Genomic DNA, 21,505 nt, shown 5'->3' on the forward strand with positions numbered 1-21,505 from the left:
CCACCCCTTAAATGGAACAATATAATAAAAGTCACTGGTGAAATTGATGTCTTTTCACTTTTTAATGGACTGCACATTATAAGATCTTGCGATTTTATCAGCTGAATACCCTGTACGATGACATGTAGAATGGGGTATACTGTAAATTGTTGGTAAATTCATGAATTTTTTCGATTTTTCTTGTTATTTTGCATAACCTAGTGTTAGGTATTGAATTATTTGTTTTATTATGTGTTTTATTTATCTACATTTATCCTTTGTCTCGGTTTTATTTGATTAATAAGTATCTTTATGTCAGACAATATAAGCTTCTATGTATATAATTAGCCTCTCATTATATATCTAACATTTGCTTGTTCTTTTCATAAGAATATACCACCTTAAACCAGTTTAGAGGGTATTTATCGCGCAACTTGAGTAGATTTAATATATTTCTATATCGTCATTTTGTTTAATAAAAAAAATTTTTTTTTGTTTTGTGACAAATCTCACTGTTAATCTGGGCTTCAGGGTATATAGCAGTACATTATTAATCAACTTCTGTTTATTCAAGCGATTAAGGAACCGCCCTCAGATGCAAGCAGACGGTAGTAATGAAATAATTTGCTGCGTAAATATTGAAGATATCGCGCGAATACATTATGAATATTGAAGCTGGGTAATTGATATGCAGGCACTGAATATGCATATATTACGATACATTACATTATGAACATAGCCACAAATAAATAACATTGAAGCGTTTCTCCTTACTCATATTCGAGACCCTCGAATAAACTGTGAAAAATGAGAAACTGAAATTGAATTAACATATGCAAATAAATAAAATTATCAGCCAGACAGGGCAAAAAAAATATTGAATATATATATTTATAAATATATCAAAAAATTGTCTGCATTTCAATTGCATTTAATAAAATATATCATAAATATTTTGCGAGCATTTCAATTAAAACTACGTGCATACAAATTATGTGTTGACGAGGAGGGTGGAGCGGGGGGAAATCAGAGGAATTTTCACATAACTGTAATTACATATAAGTAAGTCGATTAGAATCTCAGTTTCAAACTTGATAGAGATTCAAAAAATTTAATTCAATAAAAACGAACCTTAAAGAAAAGAGAGTGACAGCGAGCTGAAATTTAAGTACGTGTGGGTGAGCCATTCAGAGAGACTGAAAGAGTGAGAGAGAGAGAGAGAGAGCAGCAGAGCGGCAGAGCAACAGAGCGCGGCGAGCAGGTAAAAACAGCTGAGCATTTGATATGAGCATTTGTTGGTTATGTTGTTTTGTTCAGTTCAGTTGCTTGTCGGCGTTTGAACAGCTCGAATTATTGAATTGAGCGTTGCGTGTTGAGAGTGAAATACGGCAAATAATTTGGCTAAATGCTGCATGAAGTGATGTAAGTTGCAAGATAACTGCAAAGGGACGCAAGGTGTAAGTTCCACCTGTTGCTGCTAGAAATTCACTCAGAATCACATATAAAGCCAAACAAATTACAAGTGGAATATAAAACTTGATTCAGCTCGTTGCACGCTATTCCCACATTTAATTAAATGCAAATAATTTGTGAATAGTTTTGTTTGTTTACGCATTGTATTCGTTTGCCGTTTTGTTTTTGTTGTCTTCTTTCGTATCATTGCCAGCATGAAAAAATCAATAAGGAGAGCGGAGAGCGCGTAGAGCAGAGAGTTGACGCTTACACACATTCGCTCACTCACGCTCTCTCTCGCTCTCACTGTGTGTGTAGCTCACCCCCTAGAAGCGAAATGTTATCCGTCTCTCTCGTCCGCGTAGTTTTTCTTTCACTCAACTTCCGTGTGCTGAACTTTGTTTAACGTATTTTGGTGTTTTCGAAATTGGCCCATTAACTGGCCGGAAATTGCATTTGTTGCATATTAACCGTTGTGATTTGATTTGCTAACATGTTGTTGCAGTTGCTGTTGGCATTGCAGCAGTTCGTAAGTCAATTAAAACGACAATTGGCTTCGCTGTGGCTGGTGACATTGCCGCAACATTTGTGTGGCTTCCGGCTATTGGTCGGCCAGCCCCGTGTGGCGAGCAGCCGAGCCAGTTACCAGCGCCACGGACAGCTGCCGCGACACCGACTGGTCATGGACTACATCTTCGAGTGCTTCTTCAACGACACCTTCGAGCACATCACCCGCAACGGACTCCAGGACCGGCAATCGCGACGCGACGTCCTCGATCACCTCAGCGCCATTGTCAAGGGCTGTGCCGATGGCCAGAATGTGGCCACCGATGAGGCGGCCAGCATAGCGGTCACAGCCGCCTTGCGGTTCCATCGACTGGCCAAGCAGAGCAATGGAAATGTAAGATTCAACCATCGTTTGTAATATTTTAATGTACAATTTTTGTCATTCTTAGATTCCCATGTCGATTTTAAGAGTCTCACTTTTCTGCATAGTGTAATAGGTTTATAGTTCTCTATTTGCTATTTTTGGAATTCCCTATAATACATACTTGGCTTGATCTGCTCTAACAGTAAACTCTACAGACAACTTAATAAAAGTAATTAATATAAATCATAGTCTCTGATATGCTTAAAATAAAATCTCTATAATAGTAGTTAAGTATTTCAAACTGCATATCTGTAATGTAGAGAAACAAAAGGTCAGGATAAAGAATATATATAGTATATATGAGGAATTTAGAAGGAATTTAGATTTATTTTCTCTTAAAGTATTTCAGCCTATTTTCTTTTAAGACTTTTATAGCCAAAAGACTTGTATATAAATTTGCTTTTCTTGAACATTTGTTTACTCTTATAGAACTTTACCAATTTCAACTTTCTTAAGAGCTATCAGATAGCCCAAATTAGCTTTTTATTTTTACCAATATTGCAAAGCAAGTTGAAACAATTTCTTTGGCATTAAATACCCAAAATATTCATTTACATATTTGATGGCAAGCATCTAATTTATAGCACATAACGAAGAATCAATATATCTATGTAGGAAAGATATATATGTTTCATGTAAGACCCGGTATTATGCCAGACTTACATAGCTGAGATTAATGCTTAGCTCTTAAGCCCCGCCCTAATGCCAGCGTAATTTGTAGCACATGGTCTGAAAACTTGGCTAGCATTTCATTCAAATTTAAATGCACTCTATGTGAGAAGACAACAAAAAAGGAACTTTTTCTATATTTAGATGAATATGTAAACGTGTCCTTTTTGCAGGTCTGCCTCATGGGAAAATATCACAACATTTTGTATATTGCGCTGCGCACCTGTTGGGATTGGGGTGTACGCGATTCTGAGGTTGTGGTTCAACTTCTGGGTAAGCCAAAGGCACAAACTTAATAATTTAATACCTACATATGCAGCTGTGTGTGTGTGTCTGCGTGTGTATATGCTTTGGGGTGTGGTTTGCTTTGGGGTCTGGCCTTTTATTTTGCATATTTTAATGAATTTTATGACGTCGCATCAGATTATGAAGCTCGCACATAAGCAGGCGAATCTCATTTAATCACGTGTTTGTGCTAATTGCGAGCCGGAATTACGTTAAGTTGATACAAAGGTGTTGCTAATGCGGCTGCTCCTGCTCCTGCTCCTGCTGCTGCTTGTTTGCTTGTTGCATCGTAAAACTTGTAAAGTGCCTTAAAGTGTTGCAAGTTATTTGGGCCATGCCTCCAGAGGCTGCGCGCCTGACTATGTGGATATGTGGCTGTGTGTGTGTGTGCATGTGTGTGTGTTTTCTCTAATTAAAATGCTGCGTTAAACTTGACAGCCTGAAGACGAGCGGAATTAATGGTATGCCAAGGCTGCAGGCCAACTGCTGTGTGTGTGCGTGTGTGTGTGTGTGTGTATGTCTAGCTTTTAGCAAGCGGCAAAACTTGTGTTTCTTATATCAGCAAGCCATGTGTAGCCAAAATAATGTTTTAGGTAAGGTAGATCGAATATTGCTTCAGAGAGTCTATCAAGAGTGGAATAGGAAATCTCCAAGTCAAGCAGCTCGATATCCTGCACTATATAGTTTATCATGCTCATAGATCACAGTTTAGCTAACAAAGAAAAGAACAATTGCAAGTTATCCAGCTAAAAATAGAATAATTTCTAGTACCACATCATCTAGGCCCCTATTTTAACTGTCTCGCATACAGGGTATTTGCTAGTCCTGCACTCGCCAGCGACACACACCTCACATGCTTTTTTTGGGGACATGCAACAGCAGTCAAAATGTTGCCAACAGTCCTTTGCCTCGCCTGCGTGCAATGCGGTCCGCTCTTAGCCCAGTTAACTCGAGACCTGTGCTCGCTTTTACACACAAAATTCTGTTTTCTGTTTTAATTTTTTTGGCTGCTGACATTTTGCAAGCTTCCGTTTCACTATTTCCGTTGCGACTCCATTCTGTGGCAGTCGGAAAAACTGTAAAAGGGTGCAGAAGGGGCGAGCTGGCAACAAGTGCAGCTGGGTAATTGGCTTTTTTTTTTCTTTTTTTTTTTGAGGGATATGGTATGTGCTGTAGCCTGTGGAGTTGAATGTTCTAATTGCTTCTCTCTTGCTGCTCCACAGTGTCGATTTTTGAGTGTGAGAAGACGTTCGAGCGCATCTTCTTGGGCGCTCTCTTTGGACCACACGCACCGCACTTCATAGCCGGCTGGCGCAGCGATTTTCGGGATCAGGTAAACACTTGGAACATATACATACATACATATACATAAGTATGTACTTCATATCTTTGCTTTGCTTAACAGAACGAAAATGTGCGTGCCATGGTCTACTTCCTGAAGCATGCCACACGCGAACAACTGACGCTGCCCGTATGGATACCGCGCTTCGAGCAGGAGCGCCAGCTCAGGTAAGCTGACAGTTCTCGCCAAATTTATGGCTGGCAAAGAGCAGAACAAAAAAGAAATATAAATGTATATGTATGTGCTCTGCACTTGGCTTCAATCGAATGGGAAATACTCTAGAGAAAAAGCAATTTAAATGAGTCGAAAAGCTTTCGCTTCGTGACTTTTTAATTGATGGCAGTACATGAAAACCTTCAATTTGGGATCATAAATTTCCCATTTAACTGTGCTGGAATGGCGTAATTCATCTCTTGTCTATTGGGCAAGAGCATGGGCCCGTTTTTTAATTATAATTAAACTTTTGATTGGAAGCAATTTATCTAGAGCAAGTCTAGAGTGGACCAAAGTTCCTTACATTCTGCTTCATATTCTACAGAAAGTAGTGAAAGCTTACCACGTATGTAGCTGTGTTCTAAATGCCGCAAGTGCTCGAGGAATGACTTTCAAGTTGACAATGGCAACAATGTTCTGTTGCTTGTTGTGTTGCGTGTAGTCGGATGTTATTGCTGTTCAGCGCGAGTGCCTGAAGGCAGCCAGCCAAACTAGTTTTCAGGTCGTGTGTGCCAAAGTCTATGCTATTTTTGTTGTTTCTGTCAAGATACGACAAGTTTGGCGCAGGTTAATTGGAAGCCAGCGAACACCCTTTACATTCAAAGGTAAATATACATTTAAAGACAGTAGCGAAATTCGATAGAAAATTAGAGAATTACTTGTAATTAAATAAAAGTTCAATTGATTCACTAATTGATGCTGAATGCCAGAACGGAATCGCTGCTGATAAAGCCTGAAAAATTGAGGCAAATTTAATGAATCTGTCTGCCTTGGAAGGCGGGCAAACAAGGGAGCTGCCTGTTGCCGGCTGGCTGGTGGGAAAGCGAGAGAAAATTACAAATAAAAAGGATTTTAATTAAATTAATACATGCTGCATTGTTTGAGCGCTCGGCGCGTGTTTGTCGCCGTAATTGAGTAAAAGATGCCGACACTTTACCAGCGCGCACACACATACATACACACACGCATATATATGTACATGTAGACACGCACACACTGTCATTTATTTGAACAATGGTCGCTGCGGCTTTCAATCTGAAACTCGCCTGGGCTGCTGTTGGTGTCATGTATAATTAAGATTTTCGCTTCTAACATGAGCTCAACTTGCTGTCTCTCGCATTCCTTGTTTGTTTGCTTGCTTTTTTTTGTCGTTTCTTAGTTGCCACAGATTTATGTACATGTGTGTGTGTGTGTGTTGCTGACTGCGATAAGCTGCAAACCAACTGGCAGCAATGTAAACCTTTTGTTATTTTGGCTTTGTTTGCCAGCACTCTGGAGGATTAAAGTCAAAAATGCGTGTAATAAGCGCACATAGCCAACACTCAAGCGATGATGCACACGCCCACATAGAGAGGGAGAGAGAGAGAGAGAGAGAGGGAGAGAGCAGTGAAGCTGTCTGACAAACATAAGAACATTTATGTTCCCCTTTCGACAGAGCTTAAACTGTGTCTTCTTCAGCCAAACATTAACACAAATGAATAAGCATTAATAGCTGGCTCTATGTATGTGTGACTGTGTGTGTGTGAGCGACAGTAAAAGCAAGCAATGTGCCAATAAACATTGCTGCTGAGTGTCACTAAACTTGCACAAATCAGCGTCACAAACTAACATAAAATGTGTAATAACAAGAATTTTATGTAGAGCATAAACCTATATGTGTATATATTATTTATATATAAATATAAACAAAAATTTGTGTATATATATCACAAAGAGATTAATACTGCTAAAGAAATTGTTTAATTTTAGCCGAGCTTAAAGATCTAAGGACAGCTGCTGTTAAGTATACGCAACGTAGGCCATGCGATAGCGTGGATGAAAGTCGTTTTTATGTTCAGCGCTTGAAGGCAGAATTAGCTCATAGCATAATGCGTGAAAATAGTTAACGAAGCTAAAAATAGCTATACAGCTAAAAGTAGCTAAACAGTAATTATTGCCTCATCTTAAGCGTGAAGGAAGACGAAAAGACTTTGATATTTGAAATCGAATCGCAATATTTCGCTAAAAATTTAATGTTTTTGAATTTGGAAGCTCAAAGAGAAAAACACACCAGCTTTAACTGTGGAGCTTTATTTGAGGCAGAAAGGCCTGCAAGGACATGTGCCATAAAGAAATCATGTCAGGCTAACCATGTAAATATCCTCTGCAGTCACAGTTTAATTACGCTCATATTTGTGTATATATAGAGCATCATATTCACAGTTTAAAGTGCTGTTGCTTTTAAAGTTTATTGTGCACTATAAATGTAAATTGTAATTCCGTTATCATAAACGTGCTAAGAGACCACAAATTTGATAGGCAAACTGGACTTTTGTTGTTTTGTGCTTAGCTGTAAATTAATTTGCACAGGACTTTACAGCACAGGCAATGTAAAATAGGCAAATGCGCTTATCAACTGCGCAACAGCAGCGTGTGTGCGTGTGTGTGTGTGTGTGTGTGTGTGTGTGTGTGTGTGTGTGTGTATGTGTGTGTGAGTATATCACCTGCATGCGGGCTGCTGTCGCTTTATTGTGGTTTTGGGCCCACTTTTATGCGCAGACATAAAAGCCAACAGCAGCACACAAAATGCCGCACGCACACACACTCACACACACAGACACACACATAGGCATTCACACACAGCTGTGTGCCATTGTGTCGCATGTGCCGCAGAGTGCTTCAAGTGCATATGCTGTACAAGGTAATGTCTCAATGGAGCTAAACGCCATCTAACAACGCTGCGTATACGCAATATTGAAGTTGTGCACTCTAAGAGCAGGCTTACGCCAGAGCTAACAAAGAACTATTTAGAGAGCATGAGAGTAATATGCGTAAATTAGATACCCTTTCAAATGAACAAATTACATATAAATATATATTATCTATATATTATATTATATATAAATGTATTTTACATATTCCTATATTTGATTAATCTATGTTTATAGAAATATGTTAATAACAATATGTTACCTTTATAAAAATCTAAACGAAGTTTTTATTCACTTGCATATTATAGTTAGCAAAATCATATTTCATATTAAATTCTAATAGCTGTCCAATTGGATGAACTCCAACTTGTTTCTAGTCTGTCCTTGAATGCACTCTGACAGGAATTTCCTCGTCACAAAAGACGTTTCGTCTATCTACACACATGTCTGCTGCATTTTCAAATGCAATCAGTTGAGTCTGTGGGAAAATTTCCAGAACTTGAACAAACATAGCTTTCAAAGCTGAGAGACTTATGTGCCTGCCGATGAGTGCCTCAATGTTAGATTACATTCCTAAAGCCCACCGCAGGCGCACAAGAGAGCAGCCCAAAAAGTGCCCAAATTGTGACAGTAGACAGCAACAGGCAACAGGCAACAGGCAACAAGCAACAAACAGCAGGCAGCTTAATTTCCTTTTGGCAAGGTTCTGCTTTGGGCTAATGTAGTGGAGCCATTTGACTGGTAGTTAGGGACAGTGCAGGGCGTGGCACGCATTAGGGTTGAGTCACTTGCCTTGGTCGTTCTGCTCACATTTCAGAGAATTATTTAAGAATCCACTTAGTGACATTGTCAACTAACTGTTTCACTTGATTTTTTTTTTCATTTGCAGATTCATTGATGTGCCCATTGAGTCCTGTGGACGCTCGTCGCCTCTACGCATTGCGCTGCAGGCAAATGCTCCAGAGCTGCTGCTCATTCTGCTCAGGTAAGCAAGGGCGGGGCCCTGGTTGGGTGCGCACTTCAATTAGCACAAAAAATATGCATAGTGCCCTGGCAGTGGCGGCGTCATCATAATGTATGCAACACAAAACTCTATGCGGCGCTTAGCATAATCAAGTGGTACAACTGACAATGGAAGGCCCCCTTCGCTTTGCCCCCTGCGCGACACCCTTGACAGGCGTAACGGCTCTTGAGCGAGATGCAAATATTAACATTAAATATGAAAGTCGCTGCCAAAGCGAATTTGCATGACAAGGCGTCTCCGCTGTGTCTCATGGCCAGCAGAAGAGGCAGCCACAGCTACAGCCATAGCCAAGCAGCCTGCCACTAACTTGCGAGCATGCACTCAACAGCAGCAGCACTAGCAGCAGTAACAGCAATAACAACAACAATAATATCATTGAAATATTCATAAAATTTATATGTAAACGCTTGCAGTTTCAACTAGTTTTAGCCCGTACAGACGTTGTCCTTGGAGCTAGTTCTACATAGTTTTTCTTTCTTTTTTTTTTTGTTTTTTTTTGTTTTTATACCCTGAACCCATTGAAAATGGGAAATCAGGGTATAATGGTTTTGTGAAAAAGTATGTAACGGGCAGAAGGAGGCGTGGCAGACCCCACAAAGTATATATATTCTTGATCAGCGCGACGAGCTGAGTTGATATAGCCCTGTCCGTCTGTCCGTCCGTCCGTCCGTCCGTCCGTCCGTCCGTATGAGTGCGTCGATCTCAGAAGTTACAAGAGCTAGAGAGCTGAAATTTGGCATGCATACTCGTGTGTACCATACGCAGTACGAGTTTGCTTTCTTTTTTCGATAATTCATCCAATAACTTTTTTATCGAGAATAATCGAAAAATCGGCATTGTTTTTTCAGCCTAATTTAAACATTTTTAGACCTGGAGTCTTCAAATTTGTGTTGTATATAAAGTTAATGGATACAAAGATTTTGTAATTTACAGATTTTGGATACCACGCCCCCTTTCCCCACAATTTGTAAAAAACGCATTTCAAGTACAAGAGACTTGTGCTTTGGAATGTACACACATATTCATCATATGATTACACTCTGAAAGTTTCATTAAGATCTTATGTCTACAAAAGAAATTATTCAACAAATAAATTCTCATAATATTGCCCACACTGCACTATGGGGAATTTTGCCGTTTTTCGGGTATTTAGTCATTTTTGCGAAGTATGAAAATTTATAATTTTTTTATGTTAACATCTTAATAAAACTCCAAACTTTAAGGTACTGTACCCAAAATGTTGAATAACAGTCCACTGTTAAGCCTAACAGCTGTTAAAGTCAGCTGTTATCTTCGAAAAGCATTTGCCTTCAGCTTACAATTTGTGTTAGCCGATTTTCAAATCATCGTTATTCAATGACCAGACATTATTTTTGAGAAATTTAAAAAGGATATGAATTTTTAGGGCTTCTACTATGCGTTGGCTTAAAAACCAATTGATGTTTGAACTTATTTTAATCATTTATTGTATAATTAGCAAATGTTGTCAAATTTCATTTCTTGTAAATAAAATTAAACTTTGCAAAGACATATAAAACAGCCACCAGGGCGCACCAGTGTAATTCCAATTGCATGTTATAGAGTAATCAATTGGGATCTTAGTGCCTTTGTCTCAATGTGCACTTTTGCGCACAACCGGCGCAAATCAATTTTTAGCAGGTGACTATGAGCTGACCTGTGTGATATTTGGCTCAATGAAAAAGGCAACTCTAACCAAGAAATAGTAATTGTGATTTTGAAACTAAATAAGACTAATATTGATTCAACTTATAAATGATATTAAAAAAGCAAAAGCCGCTTTTTTTGCCAAAATATAAATTACAAATGGAAGAAATGCAGCAGGAACAAAAACTAGCTGACAACTATGAATGACTGCCTATGACAGCAAATGTTTATAAAAATAATTGTTCATTTGAGGCAGATTATGGAAAGTACTGTTCATCCTGTAGGCTTTTTTGGTAAGGAAGCGTCTGATTTGCCCAACCAGGTCTATAAATCAGACTAATTTCATCATGCATGAGAGCATGAGAGCAGAATCCATAATTTCGCTGATGGTTTTTAACAATGGATACATCTGATCAGATTATTTCTTCGGCAAATCTTTAGAAAAGAGTTTGAAAGCATAAAGGTCGCTGTCTAATGAAGTTGTACGTATTGTATTATGTAAAGTTGAAGGCACAATTAAATCAGTTGAAGAACCCGAATTTTTTTAGCGGATCAATATTTCTGGCTGATTTGGAACTCGAAACTGAAGAAAACTAATTTCGATTTTATGAAAGTTCGATTGTTTTCAATTAAAATTATTATTTTAAAGTATGAACAAGCAAAATTCTTAAAAAAAAAAAAAAATTTTTTATACAAAATTTTAATAAATTTTTTTTGGGTGGGCGGTGACACGCCCATTTTTCTAAAATATATTTCTGATGGTATACATATTAATAATACAAAAACCGGATCAAAAAATCTGGCTTAGTTTTTAAGTTATTAATTAATACCCGATAATTTGGATTTTTCCCCATAGTGCACTGCAGCGCAGCCCAAGCGCAGCCGCTGCTTACTGCGCAGTTGGCAGAGCGCAGGCTTATGCGTGCGTGTGGATGCATGCGTATGTATGTGTGCATAAAAGAAGTGCAGAATGATTAGAATATCAGCTTAGAGGGTTCAGGGCATCTCCTAGTCGAGCAGTCTTGACTAGAGCCTTCTTACTTGTTTGTTTTTGGTTTCTGGTTGCGGTTGGCAATTTATTGTTTTATAACTCGATATTGGCCAAGTTGTTGGCCGTTTCCTAAACATTGTTGCTGTTGTAGCTACGGCACGCCCCATTGCTCAGCGCCGCCCCTTGGCACAGGCGGCTCTCGTTGCATTTCTTGATGCAGCGCCAAAAAGTATGCGCATATTGATTGCCAGCCAAAAATCGAAGAGCCAAAGCGGCAAAAGGCAAAAAGGCAAAGATTGCAATCAAATCAGAGCCGGCCACTAGATATAACAATTTATGTCCAATTGCACGAAATGCAAATGCTCTCAGCAAGTGCCATAAAGCGTTGCAAACAAGAGAGCTTCCACACCATTCAGATTCAATTGAACTATGCGAACTGATTATTATTAGGGCAAGGTTATCCTTTAGCACTGCATAAATACATTTTCAATATCTAGATATGAATGTGAATGCAATGCAAGTTATGCTAATGATGATAATAACAATGAGAATGCTTATGAGAGTGGTGCCAGTAATATAAGCAGCCATAGTTGGTTTCCAATTTGACATTTGAATTTACTGTCGTATACTAAGCGCTTTCATAGTTAGTTAGTTTGTGGAACTTTTGCTTCGCTCAAGTTTCATATTGCACAGCAGAAACATTTTCATAGCATACTTTTGAGCGCAGCTAAAAATCAATTTCTCTTAACTATGTAATATTGCGCGAGATGATTAATAAGTTATAGAAGGCATTGTGTATCAGTTTCTGCGAATCTGCATCTCAATATTACTTGAACTGTGAGGCAGATAATTGCAGCAAAGAAAGCGAGAGTTAAAATAGGACAGAGCAAAAAATCAGAGGGAAGGAAGGAATGAAAGCGTTACGGACGAACAAACAGACAGCGGGCATGACTTTGAATCAGATTCTCTAAGGTGAACGAAATGGCCAAGGAGAGAAAAAATCACCTTTCTATGCAGTTTTTATGAATTAAAATAGATTTGAAATGATCAAATTCTAGAATTTTGAATTAAATGTTTAAATTTTTATAAAAATAAAAAAAAGATAAGAGAAATAATAATAATAATAAATAATAATAAAGTTTAGCTCATAGCTAAAATAGCTATAATTTTGTTTATACTCTATCTAAAAGTAGCTATAATTTGATTAAAATCTAATTTCGATCTCTTGAGCAAAGGCTTATATAATATATTAAAATATAATATAATACAATATAATAATATATAATATAATACATCACTATTAATATTCATCATGAACCCTATAAACCACAGATTGCAAACGCTTTCGTCTTCTAGACTAAGCATCCATGATTGAGCTCTTTTTTACTCGGATTACTCTTTCTGTTTCTTCATCTATTTCTCCATCTCCATTTAATGGAAATGCTTAAGCACAGTACTTATTCATAATATAAATAGATGCAAAAGCACCGTCTCAGACAGCTTCCAGCTGTGGAGAGCTGGCTGGCTTATTATGACAAGCATTGTTAAGGGGTTGGGGCTGTGGGGCTGTGGTGCTTTGTTTCTGATTTGCGTTCAGTCTCGATTCTCGATTGATTTCGCTGATGATGCGGTCATTATTTGTGGGTTTCGATTGTTTGCCCTTTTCATTTGTGTTTGGCTTTTCGCTTTGTTGCATTTTCAATTGAAATTGGCCATGAAATATGCAAATTGACGCCATTCAACTACGTTTTGCCGCGCACCTGCATACATTTTCAAATATTCATGATCATGGTACTTCGCTTTGTGTGTGGGTGTGTGTTCGATGTGGTGTATGTGTGTGTATTAGTGTAAGTAGTGTAAATGTTGACAAGCTATTATATTATGTTATAGTTATTATAGTTAATGCCATAAATGTGATATTTTTACATTTAAGGAAAGTAAGGAATTTGTCTTCAAATTAAATATTTTTGTTTGTATTATGATTTCAATTTTTTTTTTTAAACTCAACTTTAAATTTGCCTCTTGTCGTCTTCAATTTAGTGAATTTTTTGCGAGATTTTCCTTTTTCTGTCTAAGTACTTAAATATACATTACGCAGCTTATCAGAGGGAAATGCAAATAGAAGAGTCGACGCAACGACTGAGACATTTTGACAAACATTTTCAATTTAAAATGTGACAGAGCCCTGATGCCCTTCACCATCAAACATTTGCCGTTTGCTGCCAGCTGGCAGCGGCTGCTGCTGCCACAGCCTCTGGTGCTTCCGCACGCCACATTTGCACTTCATTTGCAATTTACCACACGCATGTGTGTGTGTGTGTGTGTATGTGTGTGTGTGAATATGACAGGACGTCGACTACATGACCGCGAACCGTGTTCTGTTCATTATTTCATTAGCACATACTGTTTATCAGCGCTTCAAAGCTTTATCGCCCCTTTCCTGCCGTATGCGCCCCGCTAGCCCCGCCCCGATTATATTGTACCTGCATAGTGCTGTTAGTGCAGCGTGAGCAACGTCGTCAACAAATTACAGTTAAGAACCGCAAGCATTTGCGCCGGCTAACCAACTACGTGCACCCAGCACATTGCACGTAAACCACAACTGTGACCCGTGACCCATAGCCCGTGACCCGTCTTTCATTTCAGATACGGCGCCGCACCACAGCCACCTGACGGCGGCACCTCCGTGATAATTGCGCTGCTCGACAAACTCATCGAGAATGGACGCAATTATAGCTGCGAGCTGGTGCTCTGTCTCCAGATACTGATGCGCAATGTGCCCATGATTGAAATGCCTTTCAAGGTGAGTAGCAAACAAGCATTCAGCTGACACTCGTCGTTTCTGTCCTGTGTTCACTTCCCTGAGAATATTCCCAGAAACAGTTTCTTCAATATTTCGAAAAGATTTTAACTAAGCAACATATGTGGAAATACATACATATATATACTTATATAATATTAATATAAATAATTTAATTTAATAGTCATAATTTAAATAAGGAATAATATTTATATTATTTATATAAAATTCAAAATTGAAAACATATATATATGTATGTATGTATATAGTACATATTAATTATATATTGATATTTATATAATATTGAATATATAATTTAATCAGAAAGTTCAATATAATAATTATTTATTAATTAATTAATGCAAATAGTAAATATTAATTTTAATATTTTGGTCCTTATGAATATAAAATATTAATAATTTAATGCAAATATTCATAATTTATATCTAGAATATTATTTTCAATACATTTATAAAATTAAAAATTCAAAATTTAATTTTATTCGAGATGTTATACAGTTTTAGGCCATCTCTTGGCTGTGTTGAGGGTTAAGAAATTTTTGTTACCAAAACTCAAAAGAAAACTATTTCTGGGAACTGGGAGTTGTTTGTCCGTTTGTTTGGTTTGGCAGATGAAATGCGGCCAGATGCGGGCAGTCAGAGCTCTGTGCATTTATCGGCCAACTGTGCTGCCTGCTCACTTTTAACTTGTCGCCCCTCTGCTCTCTTTGCAGCCTATGGTGTACGGAACACGCCGAGAAATGTTCTTCGAGCGCTATGGACGACTTCTAATGGACAAAATCGTGGGCAAGGAACAGGTCTATGGTGTGCCGACGCTGCGACATTTGTGCCGGTAATTATCAACTGGGAGCTGAAAGCGAACTTTGTTCCGCATAGGGGCATGGGGCCATGTCTACTACTGTCCACTTGTCTTTGAAGTCCTCGGCCTGAAAGGATGGCTGCTGGGTCAGGCGGGCTTGACAGGCGACAGCCGAGGCTGACGTTTGGCAGTCGAGTTCAACTTTGTTTTTTATTCAATTACTTTGGCTGAGATTGCTGCTGCTGCTGGTGCTCCACACTCAACTGTCGACGATAAGCCCGGAAAATTTAATAAGTATAAAAGTCGCAGCAGCAGCGGCAGCAACGGCGTTTGGTCCTGTCTGATTGACAGACAGTTTGACAAAGCATTTTGTTGACGCTCTTCTTTTGCTGTTGCGCCTGCCAACTGGCCTTAAATTTGGCTGCTCTTTGTTTTACTTGGGCTCTGTGTCGCTTTAATGACATGGCTTAGGGGACAGGCGCCGTCCTCTCCCTTTGTCTATTATGTCAATCTCGAGGCCTTAGCGAGCTCTCAGCTCTGGCGCCGCTTCAGGCCGACTTGTGTTTCAGTCAACAGCTGTTGGCCAAATTTAATTGAATTTCGTACAAATTTGATTAGCAGTCAGCACTTTAATCGATAAGCTGTCAAGCTATTTACTAATTTGATAAGTTGCCTACAAAGAACTTTGCTGTGGCTTTTCCACTTTGTGCTCCGATTTGGCTGCGGCTTGTGGCCAGGGGCCCAGGGGCCACGCGTTGACCCCAACTTTTTTCTATTTGCCTCGCATGTTTGCCATTTGCCAACTCACGTGTCACATAAAAATCGCAACGACTTTGACTCACCCACACAGGCGGCTTGTACTTGTGTGTGTGTGTGTGCTTAAATACCCTGTAAGCCAGGCGTTGTGCTAGCGGGTGTTTAGTATATTGTAAAGAACTAACTGTTTCAGGAAGGACTTTGTATAATTTGTTTATATTTTAGATCTCAAATTTTTTTTTTTTTTTTTTTTGAAATTCTGGCTAATAAGATTTCAATATAATGGGTGGAATGTGATTTTATTTTATTATCTACTTTTATATCCTTATAAATAATAGAGCAATATTATTTGACTTTGCTTAGATTTTGTTCAGATTTTAGCTGAAATGTTTGCATTTTCATTTACATGAAAAATGAAAAAAAAAGCTAAAACAAATTGTGTTCTATAAAGGGAAAAATATTTTTTTCACAACCATCAACTCCAGTATCATTACAGGGTATCTCTAGTGCACATATCGCTTTGAAAAGTATATCCAATCTGTTTGCATTTTTCTTCAGCTATTTGCCAGTTTATTTTTCCTTGGCCAATGTTTGTGCTGGGAAACTGCGCTCTTGCAACTGGACTAGCATATATGGCTGGTGAATATATATTGAGTCTATGTGTGCTCTACATACATATTATATTCAGCAATCAATATATATGCAGGCATTGCATTGCGCGCAGCGGCGACCGCATTCGTGAAACAGATTTCAATTTCAATGCCTGCGGCTGGCGCTTGACGTGCGATTTATGGATTTCTCTGCGACAGCTTAACTACTCTGCCCACCGACTATTTGAGTTCAATTAAGGCCTTATTAATGTGATGTATCGGCCACAGGACGCATTCCAGTCCCAGTCGACGCCATGTGCCTCGTCATTTTCGTAATCGTTTAGCGGCAGTCGCTTGGGGACACGCTTCATTGATGTGGCCGGAAGAAAAGAAGGCCATAATTTACAGCTGTAAATAATGTTGACAACGCAAATTAACGGCTACATAAAAAGTTGCTCCCAGCTGACTGAGGCGGGCAGCTTAAGTGAGAGATTAGCATATTCTAAGGCTGGCGTCGCCTCGTTTTATGAAGCCAATTTTTGTTGTTGTTCAAGTTTTTGCATTTCGCACAGAGTATTTCGCAATTGCCTCAGCAAAGCCCACTCACACACTCACACACACACAGACACACACGCACTCGAGTAAGGTTGAGTAAGTTTCCTTTGCCCGCCTCGAAAGCAGCTTTCACTATGCCTCAAAAAAGACGCTTGATTGCGCGCGAATCAAGTGGCGAAAGTGAAAAAGTATGCGAACAAGAGAGGCAAGCAAGAAAAATCTACACACCATTTCCGCCACTCGAACTTCTCTCACTCAGTTGCTTCCGCATACCCTGCACAGCGAGCAAGGCTGCCTACACTTGACTATGAAACTAACAAAAAATCCAGTCAATCAAGGATCGTAGCTGTCTCTGCAATCAACGCTTATCCGGCTCTCAAGATTTAAATAGAATTAAAAAAAAAATTGTCTAAAATACTGTTCTTGTTAGCAAACAAAATATTACAAATTTTATATTGTATATTAAGGAAAATAAAGGTATTTGTGGAGCATACCAAATATAGAATACTCTACTATATATGCATCAGCTTTCGACTCTACAACAAAATTAACAAGCAAATATTGTTTGCATTAAGTTAATAAATAAATGTAGACTATATTATTTAGAGTCGAAATATGAAAAATGCTCAAAAATATTGTATAAAAATTCCCGAATAATATTTTATAGAGCATCCGCTAGTCCTGTTAGTCTTTTCTCATTCCAATGCCGCAAAAAAAAGAGAGTGAAGAGAAATGCAACTTTGTGCGAAAGTAAAGTTTATAGAAATTTTCTTACAACAAAAGTTTTAAGCACATGAACTTTGCTGAGCTCCGCTCGGAGCGCGTTTTTTTTTTCTTGGCTGATTTTTTTTTTTTTTAGCTCTTTCTACTTTATTTCGTTATAGCAGCTTATTATGTGAAACTTAAATTAATTTATGAAATAGCTGGTTGAGATTGACAGGCATGCGAAGCGCCAAAGAGAAAGTTGCTGAAAGCAGCCAGCTTTACGGCCAATTTCGGGAATATACTCCACAGATTTGCCTTAGAGATATGTCAGCTAGTTAGCTAACAAAAAGTCAAAGTCAAATATTAGTTATATAACGAAATTTCTTTACTCTGTCGCCTAGCTGCCGCATTCGGGATGTGCTGCGCGAGCATAATCAGCTGCCAAATGGCATCGATACGCTGCGCCTGCCCAAGCGCCTGCAGCGCTACATCGACCTCACCGAGGAGCTGGACGGAACGCAGCTGCTGCCGCCGGAGAAGCCCGTGCAGCGGCCGACAAACGCCATGCAGCGGCTGGAGACCATCAGCAGCGGCACCGAGAGCGAGGACGAGAGCGACAATCATGTGCAGCTGCTGGAGGCTGTCACCGATGCGGAGAAGGCAGCTGTCGCCGCCTTTGTGGCCACCGCAGGCGAAGGCGTCAACATGGGCGAGGCCAAGCAGGCGGCCATTGAGGCCTATGCTGCTGCCCAGGATGTGAACCCACCATCGGACCAAACCCACCCGCCGCTTAGCTAATTACACAGTATTTCCACAGTCTTTTGGCACTCACCGATAGGTGTCCTCGCTGATGTTGATGCGGCCGGGCACGCCGGTTGTCTCGGTGCGACTCGTCAGGTTGACCGTGTTGCCAAAGAGGCAGTATCTGGGCACCCGATTGCCGATGACGCCGGTGACCACCTCGCCCGAGTGGATGCCAATCGTGATTTGCTGTGAATGGATAAACAGAGACATACATATATTTAAGACAGTTTTGCAGAAGAGCTGCCTAACTTTGTAATTTATTAACTGAATAAAATGTTGCCTAACACCCAGCTAAAGTATGTGCCACGCGCAGATTACCAAGTCCAACACTTCATTGTGCTAATAAACTTTCGGAGCAGGCCAACAGAAATGACTCAAGTTCTGCACGAAAATGTGCCAAGTTGCAAGTTCGCAGCCAAGTAAAGCCGGGGAGAAGTTACCACAATTACTTTGAAAAAGTTGCAGTTGCCATTGCCACTGCCAGTGCCACATCCTCTGCTGCGGCTGCTGCTGCTTCTGCTGCTACTGCTGCTGCTTCTGTGTTGGCCAAAACTTTTCTTTAATTAAATTTAAAACGAAATGAGCTGCGGTTGCGGCCAAAATGCCAAAATACTAAAAACGCAGAAACCAAAAACCAAAAACCAAAAACCCAAAAGCGAAAGGCGAAAGGCTACAATCCCCAGCAGGTGATGTTGCCCCAAAGCTGGTCAGGAATGTGTGGCAAGGTGAATAGATGCTTGACTAGCTGCTGCATGAGAAGCCAATGCTGAGAGAATTTACAATGAACAACAGTTGAAGGACATGAATGGCATTTAGATTGTAGTCGCAACTGAAGTTCAGAGAATATCCAATGATTTCTGGGTAAATGGAATTTCCTATATTGAAGATTTAGACGAAGTTTCTGCCCAATAAGCGAGGTTTGTATATAAGAATCATGATTATTAATAGATGTTTGTTATAAAAGATATGAGAGCAAGGATAAACATAGATAGAAGAAATTACACAAGAATTGACTTCAAAGCCTAAATTTTAATCTGTTTTTATTCAAATCGTCGAATCGTGCATAGACAGAAATTTTAATAGAAGAAATGAATTCAACTGTCTAAAGCAAATTATATATTCTGAGCTTTATCAGTATAGAGCTGTCTTCAGCTTTCAGCCTTATCCGTTAAATTTTAACATTTCTATATCATTGCTATACATGTTATTATTTTAATTAAATGGATCATTACAGAAATGAATTTAATTTACTTTCAATATATTCTATAAGAATTGTTTTTTCTATACGCCTCAAACCACAATTCTGTGATTGCGTTCAGCGTATAAAAAATAGAAAAATTTTGTATTGATTTTTCAATATATTCTACAACAATAATTAGCTTCATTGCTTTCCTTTCCCATACTATAATCTTTTTAGTAATATTTGCATAAGCATACTCCTCACAACAGTAGTTAAATAGTCAATCAATCGTTTCGCCCATCTGCTAGAATACAGGGTATATCAGACATAGAGTGCGCTGCAGTAATTACGTGTCTTAGTTTTGCCAATTGAACGCGAGGAGGTCGCACAGATGAGGGTAGTGTGAGAGCTGTCGAAAACTTTGCTCCATTCATTTGGACGGCATTGAAGAGTGTGTCCAAAGCTCTTATGATTGTGCTATATGTGTAGCTCGATTCGCACAGAAACTGCGAGTAACTGAATCAAATCAATGTCTGGTCGACCATGCGGCGGACAAATGTAATTTTGATGTGTTGCTTTCGATTTAGAGCCAAGCAGTTTCTATTCAATAAAAGCTTAAAATGTACATATATAGCTCCCAAGTGCTCAGAAAGTTTGTGAATTGTGTGAATTTACTCAGAAAGTGCACAAAATATATACGAAGGATGATGTTAGTAGAAATTCGGAATTGTAGGTGTTTAATTTCAATGAGGTATGTATGTTAGATATTTCAGTAAAAAATTGTCATACAAAATATTTAGTAAGAAATACGATATATATACATACTTATATTATATCAAGCAACAATATAGTCTTAGAGTTTCAGCATCAAAATTTTGTTCAAACTTCTTTAGGCAACTAATCAACTCAATCTCTGCATTTGCCATACAGGGTATTGACAAAGGAACTGCAGGCGAAAGTTTATTTGCACAGTTGTAGTAATATTTATTGATTGCAAGCAGCTGGCAGAACGCGCCAAAAGAATAGAAAGCTTTTTGCTAGGAAAACAGAATTGCATAATTGGCTACATGAAAAGGGTGTGGGTGGGAGGTGGTAGGTGGTGGGTGGGGCAACAGTGCTTGAGGGTATTCTATTACATTTTTATTATTTTCACATGGTTGTTGTTGTGCAGCTAATGAAGCGCGAAATAGCCACAGAGCAGCAGTAGAACGAATCCGGCTGGGATTTGTTAATTGCATTTTGAGCTATCTATCAATTTGGCTCTTTGCCTGTCGAAAGCCAAACAAGCTTTGTCTTTTTCGATTTTATTTTGTGTTTTGCTCCCTTTTTTTGGCATTTGGCAGTCGGTCGTGCGCATCGACACATGCTGCACATACTTCGAAGTTGAGCCGGAGTGAGTCCGGCTACGTGCATCCGGCTGCGTTACCAAGAGCAATCACTCATAAGATGAGCAACGGTGGCAGCCACAGCAGTTCACAGTAGTCGCCTTGCATGCAACACGAGTGGAGGACGAATGGGCCGATGGTTTAAGACGACGCAGTCGAGGTGTCTGGCGGGAGGGCGCGGGACGCGCGGCGTGAGGTGCAAGGCGAGTCGTGCTGTGCAATGAAAATGCTAGCAAAAACAACTTTGACAATAAAGCCGGGCGACATGAGCTGAGCATTCGAGGACGACTTCCTGCTGCACGCCTTGCCGCACATGCAGCAAGCAAGTGACTGCAACAAGCCACAAGCATTGTCCACACGTACAACAATGCTGACATCGGCGCCGACGTCGGGCTGGGCTGCTGTAATTGTGAAGGATGCCATCAAGTCGACATCCCCTTGTCCTCTCACTCACACATACACAGATGTCTTTCCCTGTGTACATGTCTCTCGTATATTTTAAGCTCAAGCATTCAAAGTGTTTAAGCCCACAAGAGAGAACAGAAAGAGATCTTGGAAAAACAAGTGTGCACGGCCAGAAGCAGAAAGATGGATACCCTATACCCTGTAGATCTACATATAAGTATAATAGGAGCTATGGCAGGAAATTATCGAATGCCGCTCTAAGGCT

General features: G+C 39.4%; 2 protein-coding genes across 5 annotated transcripts in view; one reads left to right on the forward strand and one right to left on the reverse strand.

The window, feature by feature from the left end:
- The window catches only part of LOC6574783 (guanylate cyclase soluble subunit beta-1), a 64,241-nt gene that overhangs the window by 12,449 nt on the left and 30,287 nt on the right, over positions 1 to 21,505 (reverse strand). For all 4 annotated transcript variants that reach the window (XM_015167651.3, XM_032729005.2, XM_002000775.4 and 1 more), the window contains exon 16: positions 18,299 to 18,456. In XM_015167651.3, the coding sequence (XP_015023137.1) occupies positions 18,299 to 18,456 (158 nt within the window). The remainder of the gene's footprint in view (positions 1 to 18,298; positions 18,457 to 21,505) is intronic.
- LOC6574784 lies at positions 1,820 to 18,560 on the forward strand. The gene is made up of 8 exons (XM_002000776.4): positions 1,820 to 2,332; positions 3,205 to 3,304; positions 4,540 to 4,649; positions 4,722 to 4,825; positions 8,451 to 8,546; positions 13,888 to 14,044; positions 14,775 to 14,893; positions 17,868 to 18,560. The coding sequence occupies exons 1-8, from the start codon at positions 1,925 to 1,927 to the stop codon at positions 18,262 to 18,264; spliced, it is 1,491 nt and encodes a 496-aa protein (XP_002000812.1). The 5' UTR covers positions 1,820 to 1,924; the 3' UTR covers positions 18,265 to 18,560.

Source organism: Drosophila mojavensis, unplaced genomic scaffold, assembly GCF_018153725.1.
Source record: "Drosophila mojavensis isolate 15081-1352.22 unplaced genomic scaffold, ASM1815372v1 contig_231, whole genome shotgun sequence".
Classification (NCBI taxonomy): domain Eukaryota; kingdom Metazoa; phylum Arthropoda; class Insecta; order Diptera; family Drosophilidae; genus Drosophila; species Drosophila mojavensis.